The sequence below is a fragment of the Alosa sapidissima genome, chromosome 14 (assembly GCF_018492685.1).
Source record: "Alosa sapidissima isolate fAloSap1 chromosome 14, fAloSap1.pri, whole genome shotgun sequence".
Classification (NCBI taxonomy): Eukaryota; Metazoa; Chordata; class Actinopteri; order Clupeiformes; family Clupeidae; genus Alosa; species Alosa sapidissima.
Window position 1 is genome coordinate 17,772,639 of NC_055970.1, and position 25,796 is coordinate 17,798,434.

At 46.2% G+C, this 25,796-nt stretch overlaps 1 protein-coding gene across 6 annotated transcripts in view; it reads right to left on the bottom strand.

Annotated features, from left to right (window-relative positions):
* syt7b (synaptotagmin VIIb) overlaps positions 1 to 25,796 on the bottom strand; it is a 72,835-nt gene that overhangs the window by 29,374 nt on the left and 17,665 nt on the right. For 2 of the 6 annotated variants that reach the window (XM_042060807.1, XM_042060809.1), the window contains exons 2-4: positions 17,389 to 17,492; positions 6,210 to 6,289; positions 3,858 to 3,992 (exon numbers count right to left, since the gene is read on the bottom strand). In XM_042060807.1, the coding sequence (XP_041916741.1) occupies positions 3,858 to 3,992; positions 6,210 to 6,289; positions 17,389 to 17,492 (319 nt within the window). Of the gene's footprint in view, positions 1 to 755; positions 880 to 3,857; positions 4,440 to 6,209; positions 6,290 to 17,388; positions 17,493 to 25,796 lie in introns of those variants that run through there. The other 4 variants (XM_042060812.1, XM_042060810.1, XM_042060811.1 and 1 more) reach the window with 3 other exon arrangements.

The window sequence follows — 25,796 nt, forward strand, 5'->3', positions numbered from 1 at the left end:
TATTATGGCCCTGAACCATCAATTCAGAATCCGCAAGAGATTCTGATTCAAATCCCATGTTACGAACTTAAATAAAATGAAATTAAATGATAGAAGGACCTTGGGAGCGCAGTATGTAAAGGCAAAAGGCCTAAATGAGGGGAGCGAGAGAGGCCGGCTTTATCCGCACATAGGAAGGTGCGAAAATCCCGGGAAGAGCGAGGCTCTCCTAACTATCCCGAAATAGAAAAGCAATTATAGATGGAGAATGTGTGTGAATGTGGACTGAAAAGACACACAGGAGAGTGGAAAGTCCACAAAAGGTGAAGGAGAAATGATAACAGCAGTGTGTCTGATGTGTTCAAACTGTCTTTAGTAGAACCATAAAAAAAGCTGTGCATAGAAACAATTTAAACCCAGAATTAAAAATAAATCATATAGGAATGCTACATTTCAGGTGTCTCAGGTTGTTGTCTCAAATACATATTTAATGCAGTGCTCTAAACTTTGATGTGCCTGTATATGACAATCCCAAGCATATGGGTAAGGTGTATAACTTAGCCCTTGGCAGTATTTTTCTCATAACCATTGCTCTCATAAAGAGACTCCCCCTCCGTATCCATTTTCACTCTTTCACTGTTTTGCCAATCCCACAAAACATTTCCATTTTATGTCTCTGAGTAATCCCTGAATAAGAATCTGCCAACTCCCCACTGGTATGCGTCTGTGTCGGGGTGTTTCCATGCAAACTTCAGCTAATAAGTCCTGCCACTCACTTGCTGGATCTCAGGCCTCCGGAGTGCAGGTGGCTCTGGACCGTCTGCCATTTGCCGGCCTTGCTGGCCCCTGCCACCATGCTCTTTACGCTGTCACTGCGATTGGGCCCCCTCCCCGACCCTCCCCCGCCCGCCTCCCCTTTCTCCACTGTCCCACTGCGAGAAAACAGTCAGAGAGAGAGAGAGAGAGAGAGAGAGAGAAAGAGGGAGGGAGAGAGAAAGAAAGAAAGAGAGAGAGAGAAAGAGAGGGAGGGAGATAGAGGGAGGGAGAAAGAGAACGAGGAGGTGGACAGCGACAGAATAATTAGTGTTGTTTGTGAGGTGCCACATACGTGGAGACCTCCACATACAGTAGAAGCAGCAGCAGCAGCAGAGAGGGAGCGGAACGGGTAGGAGGAGTCCTGTCACAGCTCTTTACTTTATTCTCTCTCTTTCCCTCTCCAGTGCACAGGTGCAGAAGCCCAGAGAATTCAGCAGGTCGAGGAAGGGGGATGTTGGTGTCTGGGTTAGCTGGGAGGGAGAGTGCCATTCACTGCCTACCAGCGTGTGTGCGGAGAAGAAAGCACTAAGTGGCTCAGGTGAGTGCTAGGTGCCTGCATGACTGGCCTTTTAATGGCAAACCCAAGAGCAGGCACACTCTGTGAAGCCTTTGAGCTCCGCTAATACAACAAAGGTCTTACAAATGACTGCAGCTCGCATGGAACCAACCATGGCAACCGCAAAAGTGTAATCATTTAGTTCTCTGCATTTTTCCTTATAAAAAAGGTCTTACATGTCAATGCCACTATACAGATATTGTTTGCAACAAACTGCAGTTGAAAAGCAATCATCCCTCTCCCACGTAACCCAGACTCAATTCTACACCTGGACAATACAGAGATAGTTCTGGGACTAGTTCACTGACAGACGGACAAATGTAAACAGGACGGACATAACCATAGTTACCACACAAAGAGCACAAAGCAGCACATCCTGACTTCACTGTTATGATTCTACATCCAGGATTTATACTACAGGTAAATAGATTTATTTAGGACATTTCTTAGACATATTTTCTGCCTGTATATATTTCAACACCATCTAAAGTAGCCAGGGAAATATGTGCAACACGTTTTAAAATAACTTTACTCCAACCTCTATTTTAGGGCCACAATAGTAAGAGTCTATACTAAGAACAGCTGCATGGACACTTTTGCAAACTAAATCATACTCTTTAATTTTCTACCATAAATTTTCATTGCCAGTAGACACCGAAATGTTGCACCTCATTAGTGCATGAGGTCTAAATGGATAAAATGTAAACATAACCTTTGGACAAAACCCCCCAAAAACCTGAGGGGATTAATTAAATTAATGAAATAAAATTAATTTATAAACAACAAAAAAACACTAGTTGGTCCAAAGTAAAGTTAAGAAAGAAATCTGTAGCTGCAAATCTCACATGTCAGAATTTTGCACTCCACTGAATGTGATTCTACTATGCACAATATGTACATAATCATGAACTCACTCAGTCATATAATTGCATTTGTGTTCAAAGACACTTACAGCCAGTCAAAAAGTGAAAGTGATGCATGATGAAGCCAGAAAGAAACACTACACAACATGTAAAAACCACCACATGGCCAAATTAAAACAACACCACAAGAACACAATAACTGCAGTCAACGGTCAACCCTCTAGAATTCATTAAGGGGGCACTATAGCTAAAGGTGGTAGGTTCATAGCTACGTGTCTGCATGTTAAGTGTTAGGAAACTCTAGCGGTTAAAGTTAGCATGGGCAGTGGACTCTGAGGGTTGTCCGTCTCCATGGCGTGGACCCATGGGCTGGGCAGTGAGAGGCTGAGGGGTTAGGGGTTAGTGAGCTGGCAGGGCTGTAGGGATAAGGGCTTCTGTTTTTGATAACACCGAATAACGTTACTTGTTTGAGTGGGTCAAGTGGGATAAGAAGCTGGGCCGGGTGGGACGGGGTGGGCTGGGGTTGGGAGAGTGGAGTACTGTACTGTATGTTTGAGGATTCGGTATTCTACACAGTTTCTCTGATCCGTATAGCGGATTGGCTGTGTGTGGGCTGGCTGGGATGTTGCTATGGAGCAGAGAGTGCGAAGGGCCGATGGCATGTGGCAGAGAGACAGGGAGAGAAAAGTGGGCTGATTCAGTCGCGGCATGCCAGACTTGTGCATCTATTACTGTCTCCATTCAATTAGTGGCTGATTTATCCTGGGAGCGCTGTGAGAGACTACTCTCTTTCCAGATAATGACTTCAATTAAGCAATTAAAATGTCAGGCGGAGCATGACTTGGCTCACCCCACCGACCTCCTTTGGACTTGCGTTGCGTCCCAGAGGGGGGCGGGCGAGCTGGGGGTTCGGGGGAGCACGCAGAGGTGCAGCGGCTCGCCCTGGGCCCGCCTGTGATGCCGTCGGTGCCGCGTGCGTGGTTTGATGAGCCTGCACAGCTTGGAAATAAAGGCGGCATTGATCAGGCAGGAGAGCGGTGGTTTACGGTTGGCCAGTGCGTGCCTGTGAGCGCTCGACTAAATGAGAGCGCTTGCTCGGAGGGCCTGTCTAAATTGACTGTCAGTGCGTGCCGGACGGGCAGTTAGTACACTCAGCCCCGCCCTGGAGAGAACCGCTCCTCAGAAAATCAGCAAATAATGACTCTGTTCCGCGCAACAGGTACGATCAGCGGACACACCTTATGACCAAAACTGTAGGCTGACTAGGGTAATGCATAATAGGATAGCATGCACAAGCCTATTTGCACATGTTATCCTTTTATGCATTCCCCTGGTATTTCCCTAGGACTGTGTGTGCATGTTTGTGTATTTGTATGTGAACACGTGGGTGACTGTCCTGTTCTATGTGTTCTATTTCTCTAAGTCAGTGAAGGAGCAAAGGGAAAAGGAGGGTGGAGGAAAGGTTGGAAAGTCTAGGGTCTGTGAAAAGAGTTTCGTTTTTGAGGGGGTGAGGGGTGGTGTTTGTTCCACACACAGCTGAAATGCAGAGGGGTGCCCCCCCCCCTTCCCCACCCCCCTTGGCCCCTTCGTTACAGCCCTGCACAGAGAGAAGGGGTCCCTTACCAGCCGCGACCGAGACTCACTTGGGCGTGAGGCGTGGGTCTCCGTAGGGGGCATAGGGGGACATGTTTAGGAGGAACTCCTTGGGCGGGTAGGAGCTCCACCGCTGCTGCACGGTACTGCTGTCATTGTTATTCCAAAAGTCCCTGTCTAGATCACTGCGGCCAGAGAGAGAGACAGGTCAGAGATGGACAGCCAAAATATACTGGGCACAGGAACGAGGGGAAGGGGTCTCAGGGAGAGAGAGAGAGAAGGTGAACAGAGAGAGAGAGAGAAAGAGAAAGAGAGAGAGAGAGAAAGAGAAAGAGAGAGACGACACGGAGCCAGATACAGAGAAAGGTAGAGAAGAGGGATCAGGTCAAACTGGAGCAGGGCAGGCCAAAGAGCCGCAGGGCGGGCGAGACAGGCTTCTGAGAACACAGTCGCATAGATGGGTCAGCACCAGGAGAAAGGGTTACTGATGGAGAGATTGAGGATAAAACAAGCATTTGAGGAGATATATAGTTGGTGACTGTGGCTGCAGTTGTGAGAGCAGGAGCCGTACACTGTTGTTGATAACAAAGACCTTGGGTAAAAACCACAGTGTCTCGGGGAGAGCGGCTAGGCTGTGGAGGGAAAGGGAGAGATGTCAGAGATAGTCCGCATGCAGTATGACATTTTTTTTATACAAGAGGAAATGAAACACTTTGTCTTAGACTGGGATTTCTAAAAGAGACAGCTCTATATTTTCCAGTCTCTCCATAAAGACGGTGAAGATAAACAGAAGGAATCAATAATGGAACATTCCAAACTAATTTGTGCATAATTCCCCTCCCGAGGGTGTAAAGTGAAAAATATCACTTTACTCCTCACAGACATTCAACATCAGAGAGGAGCACCTGCAAGGTTGTTACAATGAATACACACGTGTAGACACAGAACAAACAAGCAGAGTGAGGAGAGGGAACAGAGAGTGAAACAGCAGCAGATGTCCCACTGGTACAGACTCTTTGATCAACATACAGATAGAAGGACAGACAAAGAGACAGGCAGAAAGACAAACAATTTGCTTACGGTCCTTATTAGCCATAAGCTACATATATGGAAAAATGTTAACCTACAACTGCATTGTAAGTCACTGATGCAACTGCATTATAAGTCTCTGATATAAACGATCTAGTGCGCGTCTAGAATAATAATAATAATAATATTTATTTAGTATATCTGTGTAATTTTCACTACTTGGCATTGGTGTCCAGTCCTGCCCTGCCTACCTGTAAATAATATTCTATGTAGAATTAGATTTTGAATTAGATTTTGAATACTGCACCAAGCTTGTTAAAATAAAAGAACACCGAGGGTATCTTCAGACATGAAATGTAACAGTTCACCGATCTTGTATAACATCAGCATCTAGGCTTGTGGGAAGGCCATATGTGATTGACAACCTAGCCTTGAATCTCCTCAGTTGGACTTATATTTCATCTTTCGCTCTGCCACGACTGAGCTCCCTTTTATGCTGGTGCTCTGCGAGGCGGGCCTACAGTACGTGACCGCGATCTGCGGCTGAGAGAGGAGTGAGGAGACACAGCCGCACATCTGTCCGTGACTGTGTGAGGGCACTGCGGGTGGAGCATGATGCTATTCAGATGGCATTCTGCTCCGACCGCCCTGACTGCGTTTGCTTTTGCTTGTGAGAACGCTCCGGTAAACCCCCCCCCCCCCCCCCCCCCCCCCCCCCCCCCCCCCTCCCCTGCTCGGCGCTCGCTCAGGCCTCTGCACAAACACAAGCAGGCCCATTATCTCCCACGATTGTCTCCTTGAGTGCTCCTGCCTCTCGCAGCTCATAAAAATGTGACTGCCTGCTTCCAGATTAATGATTGTTTGTACACAACGATTATGCGAATCAAAGCGTCTTCGGGGCGTGCGAGGGGCAGGCTTCCGGAAGATAGGGCCACGCGGGAGAGTGGATCACCTTTTGGTGATAAGCCAACTGGACGCAAAAGCGGAAGGAACAATAGCGTCCATCTTGGGCTTGATGCTCTCATCTAATTAGATTGGAGCCTGATTAACATTCTAGGTGCGCAGCAGCTGACTGTAAGCTAAGTGATGCTCAGGTTCCTAGCATCTATGATTAAAAATGAAGTCAGTCGCATGACACGCCCAAAACAGGCAAAGACTGTGGAGATAATTGCCACTCTTAGCACCTGTTCTAACTCATTTATACTCTTCTAATGGACTCCTTGCACAACTTTCAACCTGCCCCAAAGGCCAGACGGGGGGCTGGTCTGAAAGGGCCATTGAGACTTTATAGAGCTACACCCTTCAAAGTGTGGGGAGGACTGGACAATTATGTGCCACTAACTCTATCCCCCTTTTGTCCCAACCCAACCTACTTCAGGCCTTTGTTCTCCCCTCGGCCCCGAGAAGAGTCTGGGGTGCCCGCTGTCTCCACTCCAGGTTTGTTCCTCTTCCCCTGGGAAGACACACACACACACACACACACACACACACACACACACACACACACACACACACACACACACACACAAACCAGGCCATTAGAGGAATAGATAGAGGAGGAAGAGATAGTGGGGTACGAATTGTCATGAAATAATGGTCCCGTAGGATTTTTTTGCAAAAATTGATTTTTTTGTTTTATCTGCTTTATTTGTTGAAAAATGATGGGGTGCAAATTTTCTGACCCCGTTTTGCCTCTCCTCTGGGGGGCGCTTTCTCACCTTGGCCAGGATAATGACTGCACACATATATCTACTAATAATGATCACATTTTCACAATCTTGGTGTCAATTTAGGGGTTATTGAGGATGCTGAGTCCATTTATGACAGTTTCATTGTGATCAGAAGTTGTTATGTCTCATTTTTTGGTAGTGGTTTAGGCTTTTCTAGGGTATTTTATCATATTTTTTGGTCAAATTGATTATATACACTCTAAGTTATGTGCACTCAAGAAGTTAATACACTGTATAAACTTGAAGAGTAATTTATATAATAATAATAGTAATAATAATAATAATAATAATAATAATAATAATAACTTTGTTAGATATAGCGGCTTTAGAAAGAGTTAGAGACTAAAGGCCTCAGTTAGCAGATATGTGTTTAGATACTTTTTGTTGTTTTTTTTGTTGTGTTTTTTAACAATCTGGTGAACAATCTGATATTTCCCTTTACAATAGCTAATAAAGCAATCAATCATTTAACATCTTTGAAATAAAACTAATACAAAATGTACTGTAGCTCTACTGCAATGACAGTGTACATTAACTAAGTATTAAGTATTGAACTAATTGATGAACTAATTGATAAATGAACTAATTATTAATGTAAAGTTACATAAACATAAACATAAACAGGAAATAAAACACCTTAGAAATACACTTCTACATAAATCGATCATTCGTCAGCATCATCCTCATTTGTAGTATGCTTGGTCGCATTTTCACAGTCACCAGCAAAGCATTTGCAAAAAGGAGTACAGGGAATTCCATGTCTGTGACAAGTGCACCTGAGTGTTTTGCACTGGGTTTTTCGCACACATTTTGTCAACTCTATCACAGCTCTAGGGGCAGGGAGTGTAAGACATGTCACAGGAACATAAACTCCTTCTTGGAAAGTCCAACCATTTTCTTCAATCTGAGGAAGAACTGGACAGTTTGAAATGTAGGATTTATCACGCATGGCAATGTAATTGGCACGAAGGATATGAGGCAACAAGGCAGCTCGTGACGGAGGTAACATTTCTCCCTCCAAGTTCCTGGTCCGAAATAGCTCCCATCTCAGTTTTGGTAGAGTTGTGTGACCAGTTAACCTATAGACACTGCAGACAAACTGCTCTAGACCTCTGACTTGTTGGGGAAGCTCACCATTGATGAGATTAGATGGCAATGGACCTTCACCAAGCTTCTTAAAGCAACTGATGACAGAATCATCATCAAGTTTTTATGTAGGCATCAACCCAGGTCTTTTTGCTGACGCCCACAAATTTACCACCCCAGTCAGCACCAGAGAAATTGTGGAGACCGATAAGGCCTTGACATTTTTGATGTCCTATAATCTGCACTCTTTCTACCACATCAATTTCTCTATATTTTGTGCCCTTACCAGTAAGAAACTTGAGATGAGTGTGAGGTCCAAGGTGCTTACCAGCAACAAGATCAAGCAGAAGGATTAGGACATCAGTATCTGGTGACCAAACTCTAACTTCACTCCAGCCAGTCTCAGCTGAACACACCATTGCTTGATGAGCACTAAGTGTATCTGCCTCTTCAAAAGTTCCTTTAGAGACATTGTGAGTTTCATCTCCAGATGAATTTCAAACTCCCTTGATGTTGCTGCTCTTTTCTTGCATGTTTTGTCCTTTAAAGACTGGTCCAAGTAATAATAATTGTGTCTTCTTGTATCTTCTGTCTGTATCTTAGCAATGTGATTCTCAGCTTTGTGTCATTAGACAGAATTAAAACACATATATCTTGTGTTGAAATAGTTATCTTTGACAAAAAATGGCAAGCAGCAGTGAGGGGGCCAAATAAAGTTGTGACTGCTGATGATTTACTTTCTCTTTAAGGAAAATCCAATATGGCCAATTGTTCATAATGAGTGGGGAAAATTTGCAATGATCATCAATATGAGTATGAAGAGTATGACTAGCCATTGGATTTTTTTTGCTAACCCTACGTCATTGTGACATACTGTAACCGCTAAACGCAGGTTTGCTAATTATAGCGCCCCAAGTGGACGAATTACACCAAATTTGTTGTGTACCCTTGGGAGGGGGTCAGTTGTCATGTGACCAAGTTTCGTTAACATACATCAAAGTGTTCCCAAAATATGAGCTCACTTACTGTTTGGCGACTTTGCCCCATTGGATTTGCCTTTATTACTGCAAAAAATGAGTCATAACAACTTCTGATCACAATGAAACTGTCATAAATGGACTCAGCATCCTCAATAACCCCTAAATTGACACCAAGATTGTGAAAATGTGATCATTATTAGTAGATGTCGTGTGTGGTCAGTATCCTGGCCAAGGTGACAAAGCGGGGTCAGAAAATTTGCACCCCATCATCACAGTAGGACCCCAAATAAAGCAAATAAAACAAAAATATAAATTTTAGCAAAAAAATCCTACGGAAATACAATTCGTACCCCACTAAGAAGAGGATATGAGATACAGGAGAGAATAGAGAGAGAGAGAGAGAGAGAGAGAGAGAGAGAGAGAGGAGAGAGAGAGAGAGAGAGAGAGAGAGAGAGTGGATGAGTAAAGAAGGAAGATACTTCATGTATGAGAGAAACACCTTTAGCGCCACATGCCCTCGCCTCAGTCTTTATTTTTGAGGATGTGAACCGCTCTGGGAGAGGGGCCAATTATGTGAAGTCAATGGGTATGTCCCAAGAGTCTGCAAAGAATATAAAGTGCACTATTATTTTGGCCAAAATAGATCAATGGCTGTTATTTGACTTGGTGTGCTTCACCTGCCCACGGTTTGCTAAGCTAATCACAACAATCAAGAGGGCCACCTTAATGGCCAATCACATTATATTATGTTTGTGTATCACAGTACGGTAGCTCCAAGCACTGTCCTCATTTGGGTATCCGTAAATCATTTTCTGGCAAAAGATTTATTTTACCGCCTTTCAGGATCCATCACCTGCCAAAAGCAGTGTAAAAGATGAGGAACGATTCGAAATGAGTGACAGGGAAGCGGCGCTTTGGACGGGGTTGAGGACTCACGGCCGGCTTCCAGCTCCTAAATGGGATTCGACTGAACGAACCACCCTGCCGCTGCACTGATCAGACTGTCCACCAGTCCACTGGCCAACAGCAAACACAACTCCACAACAAACAGAAGCCAGACGCATAGTCTGCCTGTCCGCCCAAGCTCAACATGTGCAATGTACATTCAAGAAGACTTATATGACATAGATGACATAGCACACAAAGAATGTACATATCATGCACACTCACACACACAGACACACACACACACACACAGACATAGCCTCTGGAAAGGCTTTGTGCTGGTTGTGGCTCGTCGTTTGAAGTGATGAAGAGGTTCTGTTGCAGAAAGCAGCGTCTCACTTCAAACGGACTGAAAAATCTCCCCTGTGATTCTCCTGACAGCACAACAGATCTGTTGAAGTGACTGTGCAGATAGGGGACACTCGCCAGTACACTCTGCAGACAGAGGGAACATGCACTCTGATGGGTGGCTTCCACTCCGCCCCCTGCACATTTACAGTTCCTATCGTTGCCAGGAAATGGTTGCCAATTCACTTCAATGGCCAGAGACTGCTGGAGAGGAGGAACACAGGATGGCTTGTGTAATAGTGATGGGGAAACGTATCGTAGAACATGTGGATGAGGATTCTTTATTACTTTTATTGGTGTTACATAAGTGCCTCCCATGTTCATCGTCTCCGGTAACATCCCCTGGCACTGCAAATCCACTTATGTTGCTGTATTATTTACACATTATGACCCTACAATCAACACTGAACCTCTACTATGTAAACACATAGACACTGACAACACAAACGTGCATCTCTCCCTCTCTCTCTCTGTCATTCTCTCACTCTATCACACACACAGTCTCACACACACAGTCACACACACACAGTCACACACACACAGTCACACACACACACACACACACACACACACACACACACACGCACTCAGTCAAGACTCACAGTGGTTTCAAGTGGGACACAGAAGGCAGGATTCTGACAGCGAAGAGTATGCTATCAAGTGCAGCTCATCTATCATTTAATGCTCCCATAAAATGTTCAGGAGTTAGGTAAGGGGGGGGGGCAAGGAAGAGAGCGGGAGACAGAGAGACAGAGAGAGAAATGAAGTGAGAGAGAGAGAGAGAGAGGAAGGATGAGAGAGAGCGGGAGATGGAGAGAGAAAGAGAGAGAGAGAGAGAGAGAGAGAGAGAGAGAGAGAGAGAGAGAGAGAGAGAGAGGGAGGAAGGATGAGAGAGAATGAGGCTGATTGAGAGGGCTGGTGGCACAGAGGGGAGGAAGCAGCCAGGAACAGGGGTGGGCCAGAGGAGAGCAGCAGAGGAGAAAAGGCAGAGAAGAGAGAGAGAGGGGGGGGGGGCAGATAGAGGGATGGAGGCAGAGAGGAAGAGCGAGAGAGAGAGGGGGGCGGGCAGATAGAGGGATGGAGGCAGAGGAAGAGAGTGGGAGAGAAGGAAGCGGGAAAAACAGGGCAAGAAAAACATAAAGCCCACTGGGGGGTGGTGGGTGGCTAAACAAGTGAGTGACAGGATGTGTGGGTTTCCAAATGAATTAACAAAACCGGCGAGGAGATGAGGGAATAGAGACGTGATCAACGGCGCTGGAAGAAGGGGATGGAGAAAGTAAAGTGTGTGCGTGTGTGCGTGCGTGCGTGTGCGTGTGCGTGTGCGTGTGCGTGTGTGCGTGTGTGCGTGTGTGCGTGTGTGTCGAGTGTTCGAGAGCCAGAGTCTTTTCTCCTGCGGGGGCTGGCTGGTGTGTTCCCCAAATGGGTCTTCCTCGGCACGACGGCACCATACTGGTAAATTTGTGTCACAGCTGAGGAGCGGCCACAAATCCACCCCCCTCCAGCCTACATCCTCACGCTTCACGTCCGCCCCTTCTCCTCCTCTTTCTCCACTCCTGATGCCTTCATCTTCCCCTCTACTCTTTTCCTCCTCCTCCTCCTCCACTCTTGCGCCCTGCCAGACAAACCATCTGGGTCAAATTTGCATTTACATGTGCGATCGCGACAGTAAACGATGGGGAAAATAAGCCAGCACTTTGCCTCCCCGTTTTGCCTTTATCATGCTCGAGTGGAAAATGGGCATCCAAATCCCTGTTCCACTCAAATGTACTCCCACCATGTCTTTTTTACGATTTCATTATACTGTCCTGTCAATGTGTTTAAAGTGGGCATCCATATTTCTCACAGTTTATGAAAATTGGGCTCCTCCATTCAAACTCTTTAGTAGGCCGACTACCAGGCAAATGGAATACATCTGGCTTCACTATCGCTATGCCGATAATTTGTTTGGGTTGTTAGTTAGGTCAGTTGAAGGGGTGTATGGGGTCAATCAATAAGCCATAACCATCGTATTAGCTTTCTCACTATGGATTTCCATTTTTGTTCATATTTTTAACTGAGTGACATTTCTCTGGAATGTATTGGATTGAGATCAATGAATACCCTTGGCTTGTGATCTACTGCAATTTGTACTGCAACAGAGCCTTAGTCTACAATCGACCATGATTTAGACAAATGGACAGGCAGTTTATTTCAGGGCAAGGAAATTGTGGGGGTGGCAGTTGTTTTGTAATGTTTTTTTCTGTGGACCTCAACGCAAGTACCTAAGAGATGTCTGTGCAGCACTGAGCTTAGCTTTGGCTTATGAGAAGAAGCCACTCTGTTGTTTCCTCCCATGTGCTCATTAATCTGGGCTGTATTCTTGGTGGCATACATATTTTACTGGAGCGGACTGTTGCATATTGGATAGTGGTGGCTGCAGCAGGGGCTCTGTTGTCACTTTGGAGAACCTTAACAGCGATCAGACATGAGGGGGCTGCTAAGTGCCTTCCTTCAGTGTGTGTGTGTGTCACCAAGTCTAAGTGATCCCATCTGGACTGGACCTCCTAATGGAATTAAACATGGAGAGGAGAAAAGGACGTATGAAACACGGCAGAGAGGAGAGGATAGGAGAGAGAGAGGGGGGGAGAGGAAAGAGAGCGGAGAGGAGAGGAGAGGAAAGAGAGAGGTGGCGCAGCATGGGTCCAAAGTGGTGACAAGGACAGCGGGGGACACGGGGGGTTAAAAGAGCACACAGACAGGAACAAGCAGAACCAAACTCACGAAGGACGTACAGAGATAAACACAAAGAGAGAGGCATAACAATCAAGACAAGAGGCATAACAATCCCAGGAGAAAAGCAGAAAGGGGGGAAAGGTGGTCATGGGGTGGTATAAGAGACCACAGGGAAACCGGTAGATGCTGAGAGGAAGACCAAACAAGCGAAGTGGTGAAGGAGACCACGAGGAAACAGGTACAAGTTGAAAAGAGGGAGACCAAACAAGCAGAGAGAGAGAGAGAGAGAGAGAGAGAGAGAGAGAGAGAGAGAGAGAGAGAGAGAGAGAGAAGCAGTGGGTCTGAGGGGCGCCGCACCGGCGTGGGTGTATGAGTCGGAGTGAGTAGATGTTAGGTGAGCACCAGAGATGGAGGCCCAGATGAACAGCCAGAGAGAGAGCGAGGGCTGCAGCGGGTGGACATGGGCGAGAGAGGTGGATTTGCATCTACTCCCACGCCTGCACAAACATGCTTGCCAGAGCCCAGGATAAACATGTAGGATGCGCAGCATAATGGGAGGGAAGCGAGGAAGAGAGAGAGAGAGAGAGAGAGAGAGAGAGAGAGAGAGAGACTGCACGAAAGACTGAAAGACAAAGCAAGAATTTACTGAGCTGCTGCATTCACAAAGCTCTAGAAATGCCCTGTGGCATGGAACAACATGGGCATAAACATATGAATCATTAGTGGGCCCCTCGGGGCCAACATGGGGCATTAACCACATCCAGGCCTTTGTGTCTGTCAGGCAGAAAGACGCTCTTATGTAAGCGCGCTGAGCAGTCCGCAGTCCGAGATGTGCTCTCTTGTCCACATCACTGCGTGGGACTGAGCAGAAGAGGAGATAGTCACATTATGGATCTAGTGCAGAAGATTTCAAGTGTTTCCCACACGTAGATCTTAGTCGGGCCAGCCAGCCAGGTGTATTAATGGCTGCCAAAGTATATTTGGGTACCCATTTGAGCCTTATTTATTTATGAATTCTGTCTGAGAGAACAACGGCATCCATTATCGATTAACTCCCCTTGCTCCACCCTGCTGGTATGATTGTAAATGCACTTTATTGACTGTAAATGTTGCTGTGGGGTAAATGCATTCCCTAAATCTGGATAACATGTTGGTGGATGTTTATATTCAAAATGTTGACTACTTGGTGTCTGGGCTACTATATTTACAAGCTTCGGATAGGTTATTGGGGTGAGGCAATCCATTATCTACATTATATTCTTTCATGTCTATACTTGGGTTTTAAAATTGATGCTAAATGAAGAAACAGACTTCTAATAGTCCTCTCATACCTATTCATCTTTGTACTAAAGCGTGTATTAGTCTTAATTTAAACTTTGTCTTTCTTATGTGGGAGAGTTGGGGGTTGGATCTGTTATATCATGTGGAATTAAACCATAACAAACCTGTCTCCCAAACTATAGCAAAAAGAACATTCACTGGATTTCCTGTACATTACAATACCAAGAGAGTCTTGCCATTCATCAGAGGCTTCCTCAGTTCCAGATGGCAGGCATGAAGACTTCAGCATTTTACAGCACCTTCTAATGACTGAGGACATCTGAGTGTGATGACCCTTCAGCTGGGCGATGGCTCACTGCCCGGAGATGGTCCCTGACCACCGCTGCTCTGATGAATAGTGAACCACTTCCAATGTCTTGAATGTCAGTCCACTGAATGTTTTAATTCATCTCACCAGACACTTGCCTCTTCCTAGATGACTTAAGTGCAGACTTGTACATCTGATTCCAGTTATATCTGACTCCAAGTAGAATTATGTTGACACCACTACCTCCACTTAAAGCTCAACTTTATCTACCTTTCAGTTTCTGAGTTGATCTAGATTAAGTTAAAGGGCTGAAATGTAATTCGATGTAACCTGTGACGATGGAAGCATTCGACTTCTTGTGACTCTGTGATACGTGCATTTGAGAGGAAATTGAGGGCAAAGATTAGCGTGAAAGATAAGAAGCACAAAGGGTTCAATTACACACGTGGGACACGTGATGTATGTGCAGACGAGAGAATCCTTCAATAAACACTCGTAGTGAAGGGCACACGTTTGGCCCTCTGCCTCGCCTCAGACAGAATAGAAAAAGGCCCATCCATGGTGCACCCATGAAAACACTGCCAATCTTGACCTTGTTTATGTCTGAGAGAGCATATGAATGTGAGAGAGCGGGACAATGACAGGTTGAATAACTGTGTGTGTGTGTGTGTCTGTGTTTGTGTGCGCGCGCGTGTGTGCACGTACATGTGTATGTGTGTACGTACATGCGTGTCTCTCTGAGCATGTGCGTGTGTGTGCAAGTGTGCACGTGCATGTGCGTTCGTGTACATGTCTCTGAGTGTGTGTGTGTGTGTGTGTGTGCGTGTGCGTGTTTGAGTGTGTGTGCATGTGCATGTGTATGTGTGTACATGCGTGCATGCGTTCATCCCTGTGTCTCTAAGTGAGTGAGTGTGTGTGTGTGTGTGTGTGTGTGTGTGTGTGTGTGTGTGTGTGTGTGTGTGAGAGAGAGACACACAAAGGACACAGGGAGAAGGCATGCTAATGACTCCATACAGCGCACTAGTCACACCCAGGGTGGATAATTAACACCCACCAAATGATACCCTACCAGCGACACCATCAGGTAGGCAAACAGAAGCTCCAAAGTCACACACACACACACACACACTCATCCAAAACAAGATGATGTAAACATCTGAAATTCAAACCATAGAGCTCTTTCCAATCGATATTTGTTGCATGAGTTTGTTTGTTTGTTTGTCTGTATGGTTGGGGAATCGGTTGTGTAAGCTGAACACCTGGAGTTGGAAATGTTAGACATGTCAACAATACTCTCCCTCGTTAAAGAACCCTAGAGTGCTGTTCACAACCCAGCTGTCTCTCATAACCACATGTGACTGCAGCCTTCCTTCATATACACACACAGTAGAACCAGATTCAGTCCACGCACACAATTAGCCTAATTCCACCCAAGGGACTGATCCGGATTCTAGGAGGTGCAAGACCCTGATCCAGAATCAGATTCTCTCTGCTGAGCTCCATTTCTAAAGGAGACGGACTGCCAGTCTCACTTCCAGACTCAGAATCTCTTCTCTCTTTCCTGCACTCACTTGACACACATCAGCCAGTTAGTCACTTCATGTGTCGAGCAACAGTGTCATTCTAAATAAAACATCAGCCCAACTGTTCGTGCAGTAGAGGAGTTCTCACTCTATACCAGACTGTTTGGCTGTGGCTGAGGGTAAGGAGGTTAATGTTTGGGCCCATAACAGAATTTAATTTAAGACTAAGCCATTTGCCCATACTAAATACTGATACCCTCACATCCCTCTACCCCCATTCTAATGAACAGACTGCCAATGACTAATTATTAATCAGAGTTAATTATACCCGAATCAGTGTTATAGGCAGTAAAATTCAGAGAGGCATGGCTCCTCTCTGTCTCATTTTGGGGTTGTCACAGACCCTGGATATAAGCAGTGCCGGTTTAGTCATGATGCTTCCTATCCCTATGGCTCGGAGACTCCCTGTCTAAGGCTTCTCACTTAATGGGTACAGGTACTTTCACACACACAGACACACACACACACAAAAACAGTCACACACAATCAAAGATTGCACACTTTCAATTTCTCTCTCTTGTCCTCTCTCTCTGTGACACACAGTAACACACACATACAGTCACTGACATATAATATTTCTCTCTCTCTCTCTCACACATACACACAAACACATTTTTTCTCCAATTATGAGAAATCTATTTATATTGACTTTCCTACTGGATTTATGTGCCTGTTGTTCCCTCAGATATTTGTTGTGTGCATTATTCTCTCTGTGTATTAGACGACGAGGCACTGTGTACTAAATGAGACACAGTTGGTGGAATAACTGACCTCATGGTGTTCGTAAACAAACAGTGCAAAAACCCTTGCCTCCAACAAGCGCCGATAACAACCAATTCATTCTAATATACACAAACACACACACACACAAACACACACACACAGACACGAGACTGTGCTCCCATTTGTAAACAAAATGTCAACCAAGATGCTGTGCTCCAATTAAATCCATGCACTGATATGACTATCTAAAAATGGCTACAGACAAACCCTACCATAACACTCTGTATGACTACGCAGATGCCTTTTCTCTTCTGATTAAAGCTAATGTGCACACAATTCTTTGAAATGTGCTCTTAACATATTTCAGCCTGAATGCATGTCCCTAAAGGCCTCCTTAAGAGGGCCACATAAAAGAGAAATTCCCTTCTGATGTTTCTTGCTTTAGCTTTAGTCTGTAATGAATCAGGAAGGAGAAGAACATTGTTCAATACAGTAGCTTACTAACAACCTATTTCCTTTTCTAAAGTGGACCTTTCACTAAATATGGCTGCTAGGTTTTGACCTTGGCCATGACATCAGAGACAGTGAAATGGCTCTCTAGTAACCAAAAAAGAGCCATTTAATTGTCCAAGGTGAGTTTGGTGGATCAGCATTTTGGTATTGTGTAATAGGTGAGTGTATATGAGTGGTGCAGAGCGGCAGGTGGTATAATGTGCTGCACTGCATCGCACAGGTGCTCTGTGTGTGTGTGTGTGCGTGCGTGCGTGTGTGTGTGTGTGTGTGTATGTGTGTGTGCGTGTGTGTGTGTGTGTGAGACGTGGGGCTCTGGAGTCGGGGGAGGCTCTGACGTCACTCACCAGCTTGCGCTGACACCAGCCACAGACACCACACAGGGCCACCAGCCACACCACACACACCGTCAGGCCCAGAGACACCAGGAACACGCTGAGGGACACAGAACCTGCGAGAGAGAGCGAGAGAAAGAGAGAAAGAGAGAGAGAGAGAGAGGGGGGGGGGGGCAGGGAGCAAGAGAGAGAGGGAAAGAGGAAGAGAGACAGAGGGGGGGGGCAAAAAGAGATTTCAACAAAAGTGTTTAAAAAAGCGCTCAGTTCATCATTCACTTCTGACCGCAAAGTACCCCCCGACCACCCCCCCCCCCCCCCCCACCACCACCACCCCCCCCTTTATTCTCCACCGCCGTCTGAAATGTGAAATGAATCTGGTTTTAATCCCATAGTATCTCATGATTACCCTAAACTCATAAATCTGTTCACACATAATGAGGTGTCTCAAATGCATTACTGCCATGCCAATTAGCTCGCTAAGCAAGCTATGATAAAAACTGAATTGACAAAGACCGTAAAAAAAGGGATTCATAGGAGAGAAAGAGAAAAAAAGACTGAATAAAAGAGAGGATTATAACTCTTAATTGTAGTTTTTAATGTTTCATTCAAGTTCTCCTCTGTTTTCCATTTTTTCCATATTTGGATGGAACGAACACAGCCGCTTAGATACGGATCTTGTAGCAAGGCTAAAGATAGCGAAAGGTCCCTAGATGCCGGGGCATCGTCATTCATAACTCAGGAGGGAGGAAGGGAAGTGGGAGCAGAGGCACTGAGAGGTAATGTATGTCTGAAAACATAATTCATGCATCAGCCATCTCAGTGATGTTACCCCACACTGCATTTCACATCCACTTAGTATCTGCCCAGTGCACTGCACACCGACCGTTACGCAAAAACACCAACCCATTTCTTTAGCCAAGGTGAGCCAGATAAAGTATTGGGACCACCATGCAACACTTAAGGCAGAACAGTAAGTGAGTAGGTGAGCACGGGGCCATCGGAGCAACCTAAAGACCTAGTTGCGCGGCTAATTGCGCTTCGTACACTAAAACAATCCGTTAGCTGATAAAAATACAGCAGGGTCTCGACACCCCCTTCAGCTGGTTTAGGGAGGCTCTCCCCAAAGACCACACTAAAGGAGGTAACCTTGAGAAGAGCCTGGACCGTGAGCAACGGGAGGTAGCGGAGGGATGTGATTTAGGAATGATAGGACATAGAGGAGGAGGAGTGGACGCAGGTTTGGGATTGGGCTCTATATGTGGTGTTGGGATGGGATGGGGGAGGGGGGAGACAAGAATAAATGATTTAAGAATATCTCTACCACCAAAACGAGGCGCATTTTAGAGGGAGGGAGAGAGAGAAGACGGAAGAGTGCGGGTCAGTAATGTGCCTTTTTGTCTCACCTCATTTATCATACTGTAGCTCATCCACACACACATCCACACACACACACACACACACACACACAGTGAGCTAACAGGGGGAAAATAAGCCTAGACAAAGGAACAACGCACAGACAGAAAGATGCACTCTTGGGGTTAACACACACACGCACACACACACACACACACACGGTGAGCTAACAGGGGGAAAAATAAGCCTAGACAAAGTAACAACGCACAGACAGAAAGATGCACTCTTGGGGTTAACACACACACACACACACACACACACAGAGACCAGGCAGATTGGTAGAATCGATGCACTCATTGGGTTAACACACACACACAGTAAAGACTGGTAGGGTCCTCCATACTACAGAGTCATTACCAAAACCAGCTAAATTAAAACGCTCCAGGGAACACATGCTGTAATTGTCAGTATCCATCTCACAAGTCCCCTGTTGTAAATAAATGTAAGCCGATTTCGTTCCTTTAACTCTCCGCTTTTGTTGGCTGATCAGCACTTGCACAAACACAACCTTGACAGACAAGCGCATGCTTCTTTGGTCCAGTGTGCTGTGTCTCAGAGGCATTTTCTCCTCTGTCTTGACAAAACTGCCATTTTCCTCTCCACGGTCCATCTCAGAGGAGAATTCTAAAGGCGATGGCTTGTGTTGCCCAACCATGTCAGCTAAAGAATGGGAAGCTCTCAGCATTGTTCTTTGGCCTCACACACACACACACACACACACACACACATTCACGCACACACACGCATGCACATACACTTATGGTAACGCAAATAAACAGCCTCTCCTTTTCATTCTCTCTGCACCTGCTTGCCCTATAAATCATATCTCCCCCCCTCTCCCTCTGGGAAATGAGTGCAATATGCAAATGAGAAATAACTTTTGGGCCTAATCTCTATCTTCCCTCACAGCTGATTCCGACCTCCATAGATCTCAGTGGGTTTTTTACTTCCCAAATGCAGATGCTCTCCTCAGTTTCATCTGCACGTTAACAGAATTTACAAGGAAATGTAACAGATTAAAATGTCAAACAAATGCCACTGCCTTACTTCAAACAGTCCCTTTTTAAAATGTTGCTCTAAATATAGACTACTAGTGTCATCATTAGTTTGCATCCAGCATTTATTTGCTATTTTCTTTTATCTACTTTCAAATGCCAAGCTCATATCTATACACATAACTGCAGTTGCTGATCGTGGTGTAAACAAAAAAAAAACATACCAAATAAAAACAATGAGGAAAAAAAACAAAGCAAAATGATAACCTCAGGCGTTTCAAGCACTCATAGGCTTTGTGGGTGAGCAACGCCAAAGAGGATTGCAGTGTGCCTCGTCATGAATGATAAATGTTATCGTGCGGCTGACAGAAAACCGAGAGCACAAATCATCACAATACCTCTCTGCCTCAATAGTGCAGACATTTCTTGGCAACCAAACAAATACTTTATCAATCACAGGGCAGAGATGTGTAGAATTCAACCACGTACAGTAGAGCAGAACACATTATACCACATTACATTTCATTACATAAGACTGGACGCAATTGCCAGAGGAACAGAAGCACAACGTAGGACACAAGCACAACATGAACACGTATGAAAGCAAGTGAACATGTAAGAAAACAAATTACTGTGTACTGGGAGTTGTGTTAATGTGAAGGCAGTGGAACTGGGAAGAGAAAAGGATTGCACAGGGAGGAGAAAATGAACGAGTAAATAAAGTGCAGAGCCCCAAAAAGAGAGGGGTAGAGAAAAGTATGATAAAGCAGAGGGGAGTAAATTCTAGAGGAAGTTCAAAAATGGAATTTAGCCCATAAATAGTGCAAGTGGCAGAAAAGTGCCAAGTGTAGTGAAACCAATCTAAGCACACAAGCCAAGTCTGCCTGGCCAACCACTATGACCTAGAGTTACCTGTGATGTCTCCACTCAGTCAGAGAGGGCACTGATGAGTTGGCCAACCCCCTCAAGGTAATGTTATAAAAGCATAGTTAAAATGAATAAAAAATGATGGTAATATGCATGCGTGATAACTAGAAATTACACAACACCCCCCCCCCACACACACACACACACACACACATACACATAGATCAAATAAACAAGTAATTGTCAAATCAAGAAATCTTTCAGACTGCAGGAGAGCTGGAATTTAATGCAATATAGAAAACCAATCTACCACTCCCAGTGCACCCAACACAGCCTCTGTTGAAGCGTTCTGCTGGTTTAACAGATGAATGCAGGCAATTAGTTGGGTGAGTCCATGGAACTAAAGTGTTGTAGTGCAGCAGAGGTTGGCTATTGAGAGCACAACATTACAACAATTGCAAACGAGCTCAATACCATTTTGCATCTTCATCAAACCCATTCAGCACCACTAGGACTCCAGCCATTACTGCTCCGACTCCAAACTGCTATAGTACACCCTGGATCAAACACTAGGATGAAACCATTTAATGGTAAATACCAGTCCAATACAAGTATGATGTAACAGTTTTCCACTGCTGTTGGAGCAGTTGTTACTGGACAAAAAATGTTACTCATCTTGCTTTAATAACTGCATGCTGTTCATATCTAATCGCAAATTCACAGGGGAAAAATAACGTGCCTCCCTATCAGAAAATTACATATCTTAATACACGCTTAATGAAGACTACTGATTGGATTAGGGAAAGGCTGACACACCAGGGTGAGATACAGTGGTGAGCAACCTTCCTCAGGAGAGGGTCGAGCTTCACCTCAATTTTGACTGCTCCAGATATATGCTTTTTAGTCCTCCTCAGCATTTTATTGGCTGTTAGGAGGGGAGGGGGAGTGCTGAGGAAAACAGTGGCAGACAGATGAGGGCTCTTTGGGGAGTGGTGCAGGGCCACAGCTCTATCCCAAATAACCTCCCAAACGTAGAGCTGAGCACTGCTTCATAGGCTCATCAGACGGCCTTGGTGCCGAGCCGAGCCTTAGTCTGCCTGTCTGCTGGCCTGCCTTCTTCTTAAAAGTAGGTTGCTCGGCACCCAGGGTGCCTGTTAAGCAGAGCCGGCTGTGCAGTTGTTGGTTCTGTGCGCCAGCTAAGTCCCTGTTATGCACCAGCTTCATGAAGACCTCTTAACATTAGCGAAGCTCTGATAGTCTTCCAACTACTAAGGCTGGACAATGGAAAACAAAGGCACAAAAAGTCTGAAGATGAATATTTAATTGTATTATATATTCATATTGACATTGAGTTTACATGTAATTTGTTTGCCTGTATGATGCATTTCCTTCTTAATATTAGGGCAAATAATTCAATTTGTAGAAAATATCTCTGTATTCAAACTATTTGAAAGAGTAATCAATTTAGCACAGCAGTCAATGCATCATAGATGAGCTGGAAAAGCAATACAGTCTACAGAACTACAGCTTAAAAGACTCATTGCTTTAACAGACAGATCTGGACAATTAATAAATAATGAATGCAACTGATTTACTTAAAGTCTAGCACTGTTTTTTTTTACAATTTGTTGAAATAAGAGGCAACTTATTCTGCTTTAACATTACTTGCTTTGCACATTCATCCAACTCAACCACCTGGCTATGACATTATTTTAATATAGAAAGATGCCCCATCCATGTCATGAAGTGGCTGACCTAGCCATCCCCCACACTAAAATGGCTACTCTACATGATGAACAAACCTTCCGATTGCGCCATCTCATAAAAGACAGCAGCCTTTATAACATGACAAGAATATTCCTGACAAACGGCTGGGGCCAGTCAGAGCGCATCTTGTACACAAGCGCAGAGACAGTTGGGTTGGGCAGACAGACAGTGTGGAGCGGCCAGATCTGTACCAGAAAAAAGAAGTTGCTTTGGCACAAGGGACGGCAATTAGGAAAGCGTGTTGGTTGGAGCGAGCGGGGCGAGTCAGCCTGACCATGTTTTCCAGCCCTCCGACTCTGGCGAGCCGCACCCCCCTGGCCCTGACCCCCGCAAGGCTCCCATCAGGACTCTGGCAGGAGGAGGCCCCACGCTGGGCGCTGATGGGCATCACGCTGAGCCCTCTGCTGCGCCACACCGCGCTGCACAGAGCCGGCCACGGACTGGAGAGCTCCTGAGAGGCCGCCGGCCGCCGGCGTCAGCCCTCATGCCACTGCGTGCAGCAGCACTCCACGCAACTTTACAGTTTGGACACAAACAATAACCGAGGCAATAAACTGCCATGGGAGGCTGACGAGGCATTTCGCTCACACAAACCCTCTTGCCTTCTCGTCAACACACATAGCACTCACCTCTCTGTCTCCCTCACCACTGGATACCTCCAAACATGTAATTCCGCCTCTCAATCTTCCCTCCCCTTCCTTGTTTATATGCTGTTTACTGTACGCTTTTTTATTTTGTGTAATAGGCACTGCTGCATCCTAATTTTCCCTTATCGAGCAATTACACCTTCTCCAACAGGGATGATTAAAACTAGTCACCTGTTAAAGAAAACCTGCCCTGTGTCCCTCCCTCCCTGTCTGTTTATCAGTGTTCTCATTCCTGCATACCCCTCATCATATTCCCCATCCGTACTCTTTTATCTCTCCAAGCATCGAACCAAAACAAAGGGATAAAGGAGATATTAGGCAAGTCTTAGAGAGATTCATTAGATTTACTGCTCCACTGCACCCCTGATACTGACTTATTTACTGTCACCTATTGAGGGAGGCTCTTATTCAATTATGCCTTCTCTCTCATTCCCTTCTCTCTCTCTCTCTCTCTCTCTCTCATTCCCTTCTCTCTCTCTCTCTCTCTCTCTCTCTCCCCTTCAGTGTCTATATTTCTCTCTGTCCCCCGTTCCCTCATGCTCCTATCTCTCTCTTTCTGTGTGTGTGTGTATGTATGTGTGTGTGTGTGTGTGTGTGTGTGTGTGTGTGTGTGTGTGTGTGTGTGTGTGTGTGTGTGTGTGAGAGAGAGAGTGTGTGTGTGTATGTTTGTGTGTGAGTGTTTGTGTGTGTTTATGTCTGCTTGCTGAGCTCCCCCAGTCTGACTCAGGCTCTCCCGGCCATGTCGGCTCCGCGTAAACTTTAAACCAGGCGTCGAGTGGCTACTCTCACCCCCACCTGACGCTTGCCGCCACCGCCGCCGCCACACACGAGCACCACTCGGCTCCATTTTGTCCGCCACTGAAGCGACGCGCTCGACACCTTGCTCCTACAGCCGCTGCACTCGTTCACCTATTTGCTCCCCCTCTCCCTGCCTCCCTTTCTCCCTCACTCTCTCCTCCCCTCTCCCATCTCCTTCTCCGTTGCCACATGCGGCAAACGATGCGGCGTTGGCGCGGGGACACGGGAGCATCACAAGCAGCCCCGGCACTCTCATTTATTTGATTGGCAGGTGTATTTATCGGGGCGGTTCACAGGCAGAACCCATCAAAGTCCATTTCCCAGAGGCATGTGATATGATGCCCGTAATGAGCAGCATCCGCAGGTTTATTTAGAGCCAACAGGGCCGCCTATGACTGGGAACGGCATAACTCACCGGCACCCAGACCGCGGTGGAGGGGAAGAGAGAGAGATAGAGGGTTAATATCAGAATGAGAGAAAAACAGAAACAGACACAGAGAGAGAGAGAGAGAGAGAGAGAGAGAGGAAAGAGTGGAAGTAGGTTTAAAAAGCTGGGAGTACAGATGGAAAGAATTAGTGCAAAATGGTGGTCAGAAAGAGAAGAAAAAGATAGAGAAGTGGAGAGGGGGAATGATGGCCCATAGAGATGGATAGCATAAGAACAAGGAGGGTCGAGAAAGGAAGCTGGAGTGCTGGGGGGGAGAGTGAGAGGAGAGGAGAGGAGAGGAGAGGAGAGGTTAGAGTGGGTACGAGAGATGGCAGAGGAAGAGAGGGAGAGCGGGGAGGGTTCGAGGGCACCCGGGCCAGCCGGGGAGAGAAGCAGGGATTACGCAAAGGAGCACTTGAGAGGCTGAAGGTCAGAGATAGAAAGAGGGAGAGAATGAGGGCCAGCGGAGAGGCAGAAAGAGAGAGAGAGATAGGAGGAGAGGGAGTGGTGGTGGTGGAGGAGGAGGAGGTTGTGGTGGTGGGTGGATGCGGGTGGAGGGTTGCGTGAGAGTGGATCAGAGATGAGGGTGAGGAATGAGACAAAGTGCTCTTTGGAAGACTGAGAGGAGGGCGGCGATGAGGGCAGATTAAAAGAAGGGGAGTTTTTCGAGGAGGCCGTGTGATGGGGGGGGGGGGGGGAACGGAGCCGTGGGGACTGCGACAGCGACGCGGGACATGAGAGAGATTGAGGGATTAGATTGCGCTGGTGGTCGTGGTGGTCAGGCAGCTGGCTGACCCTCCAGCCCTCACTCTCTCTGAATATAAAGCAGATTTTTAGTAGTCCACTGATCTTAGCGAGCCTACGGGCCGAGTGTTTGCTTACGCGCATGTTTACCAAAAGGGCTCCTCTGACCACTTGTGCCCTTTTTGCGCGGAATAGGAATGCACGACACATTGTTGCTCTTAGCAAGGCATGCACGTAAAAACAACTAGCGCCAAATAACACGCATGCATAGCCAGTAATGCAATTTTCTGCGCACAAGGACACACGTAACCCACTCTCACCGTCAGCGCAATGCGTGTCACACTTGCTCTCGTTCAGGCGACACTGAAGAGGAGCGTGGAAGTATGAGGTGTCTGTGGAGAATGCCAGCAGAATGTTGCTCAATAGGAGCCTTCCCTGGGGTGTGCGGAGGTGTCCGAATGAATTAGACAACAGGGTGTCTCTGCCCCTCTCCCCCAAACCCCCCACCACACACACACACACACACACACACAGATGCACGCACACATACTCTCTCCGTCTCTCTCTCGCTCTCACACACACACACACACACACACAGTAATGCACAGTAGAAAAGACAATCTCAGGGTAGAAACTAGCAACACCAAATCTGCGAGCTGGGCTGCTGTTCAGCGCAGAGGTGACGTACAGACACAGCACTCAGTGAGACACTCACATGCAAACACTGAATCATACCACAAACCTAAATCCCCACAGACAGGC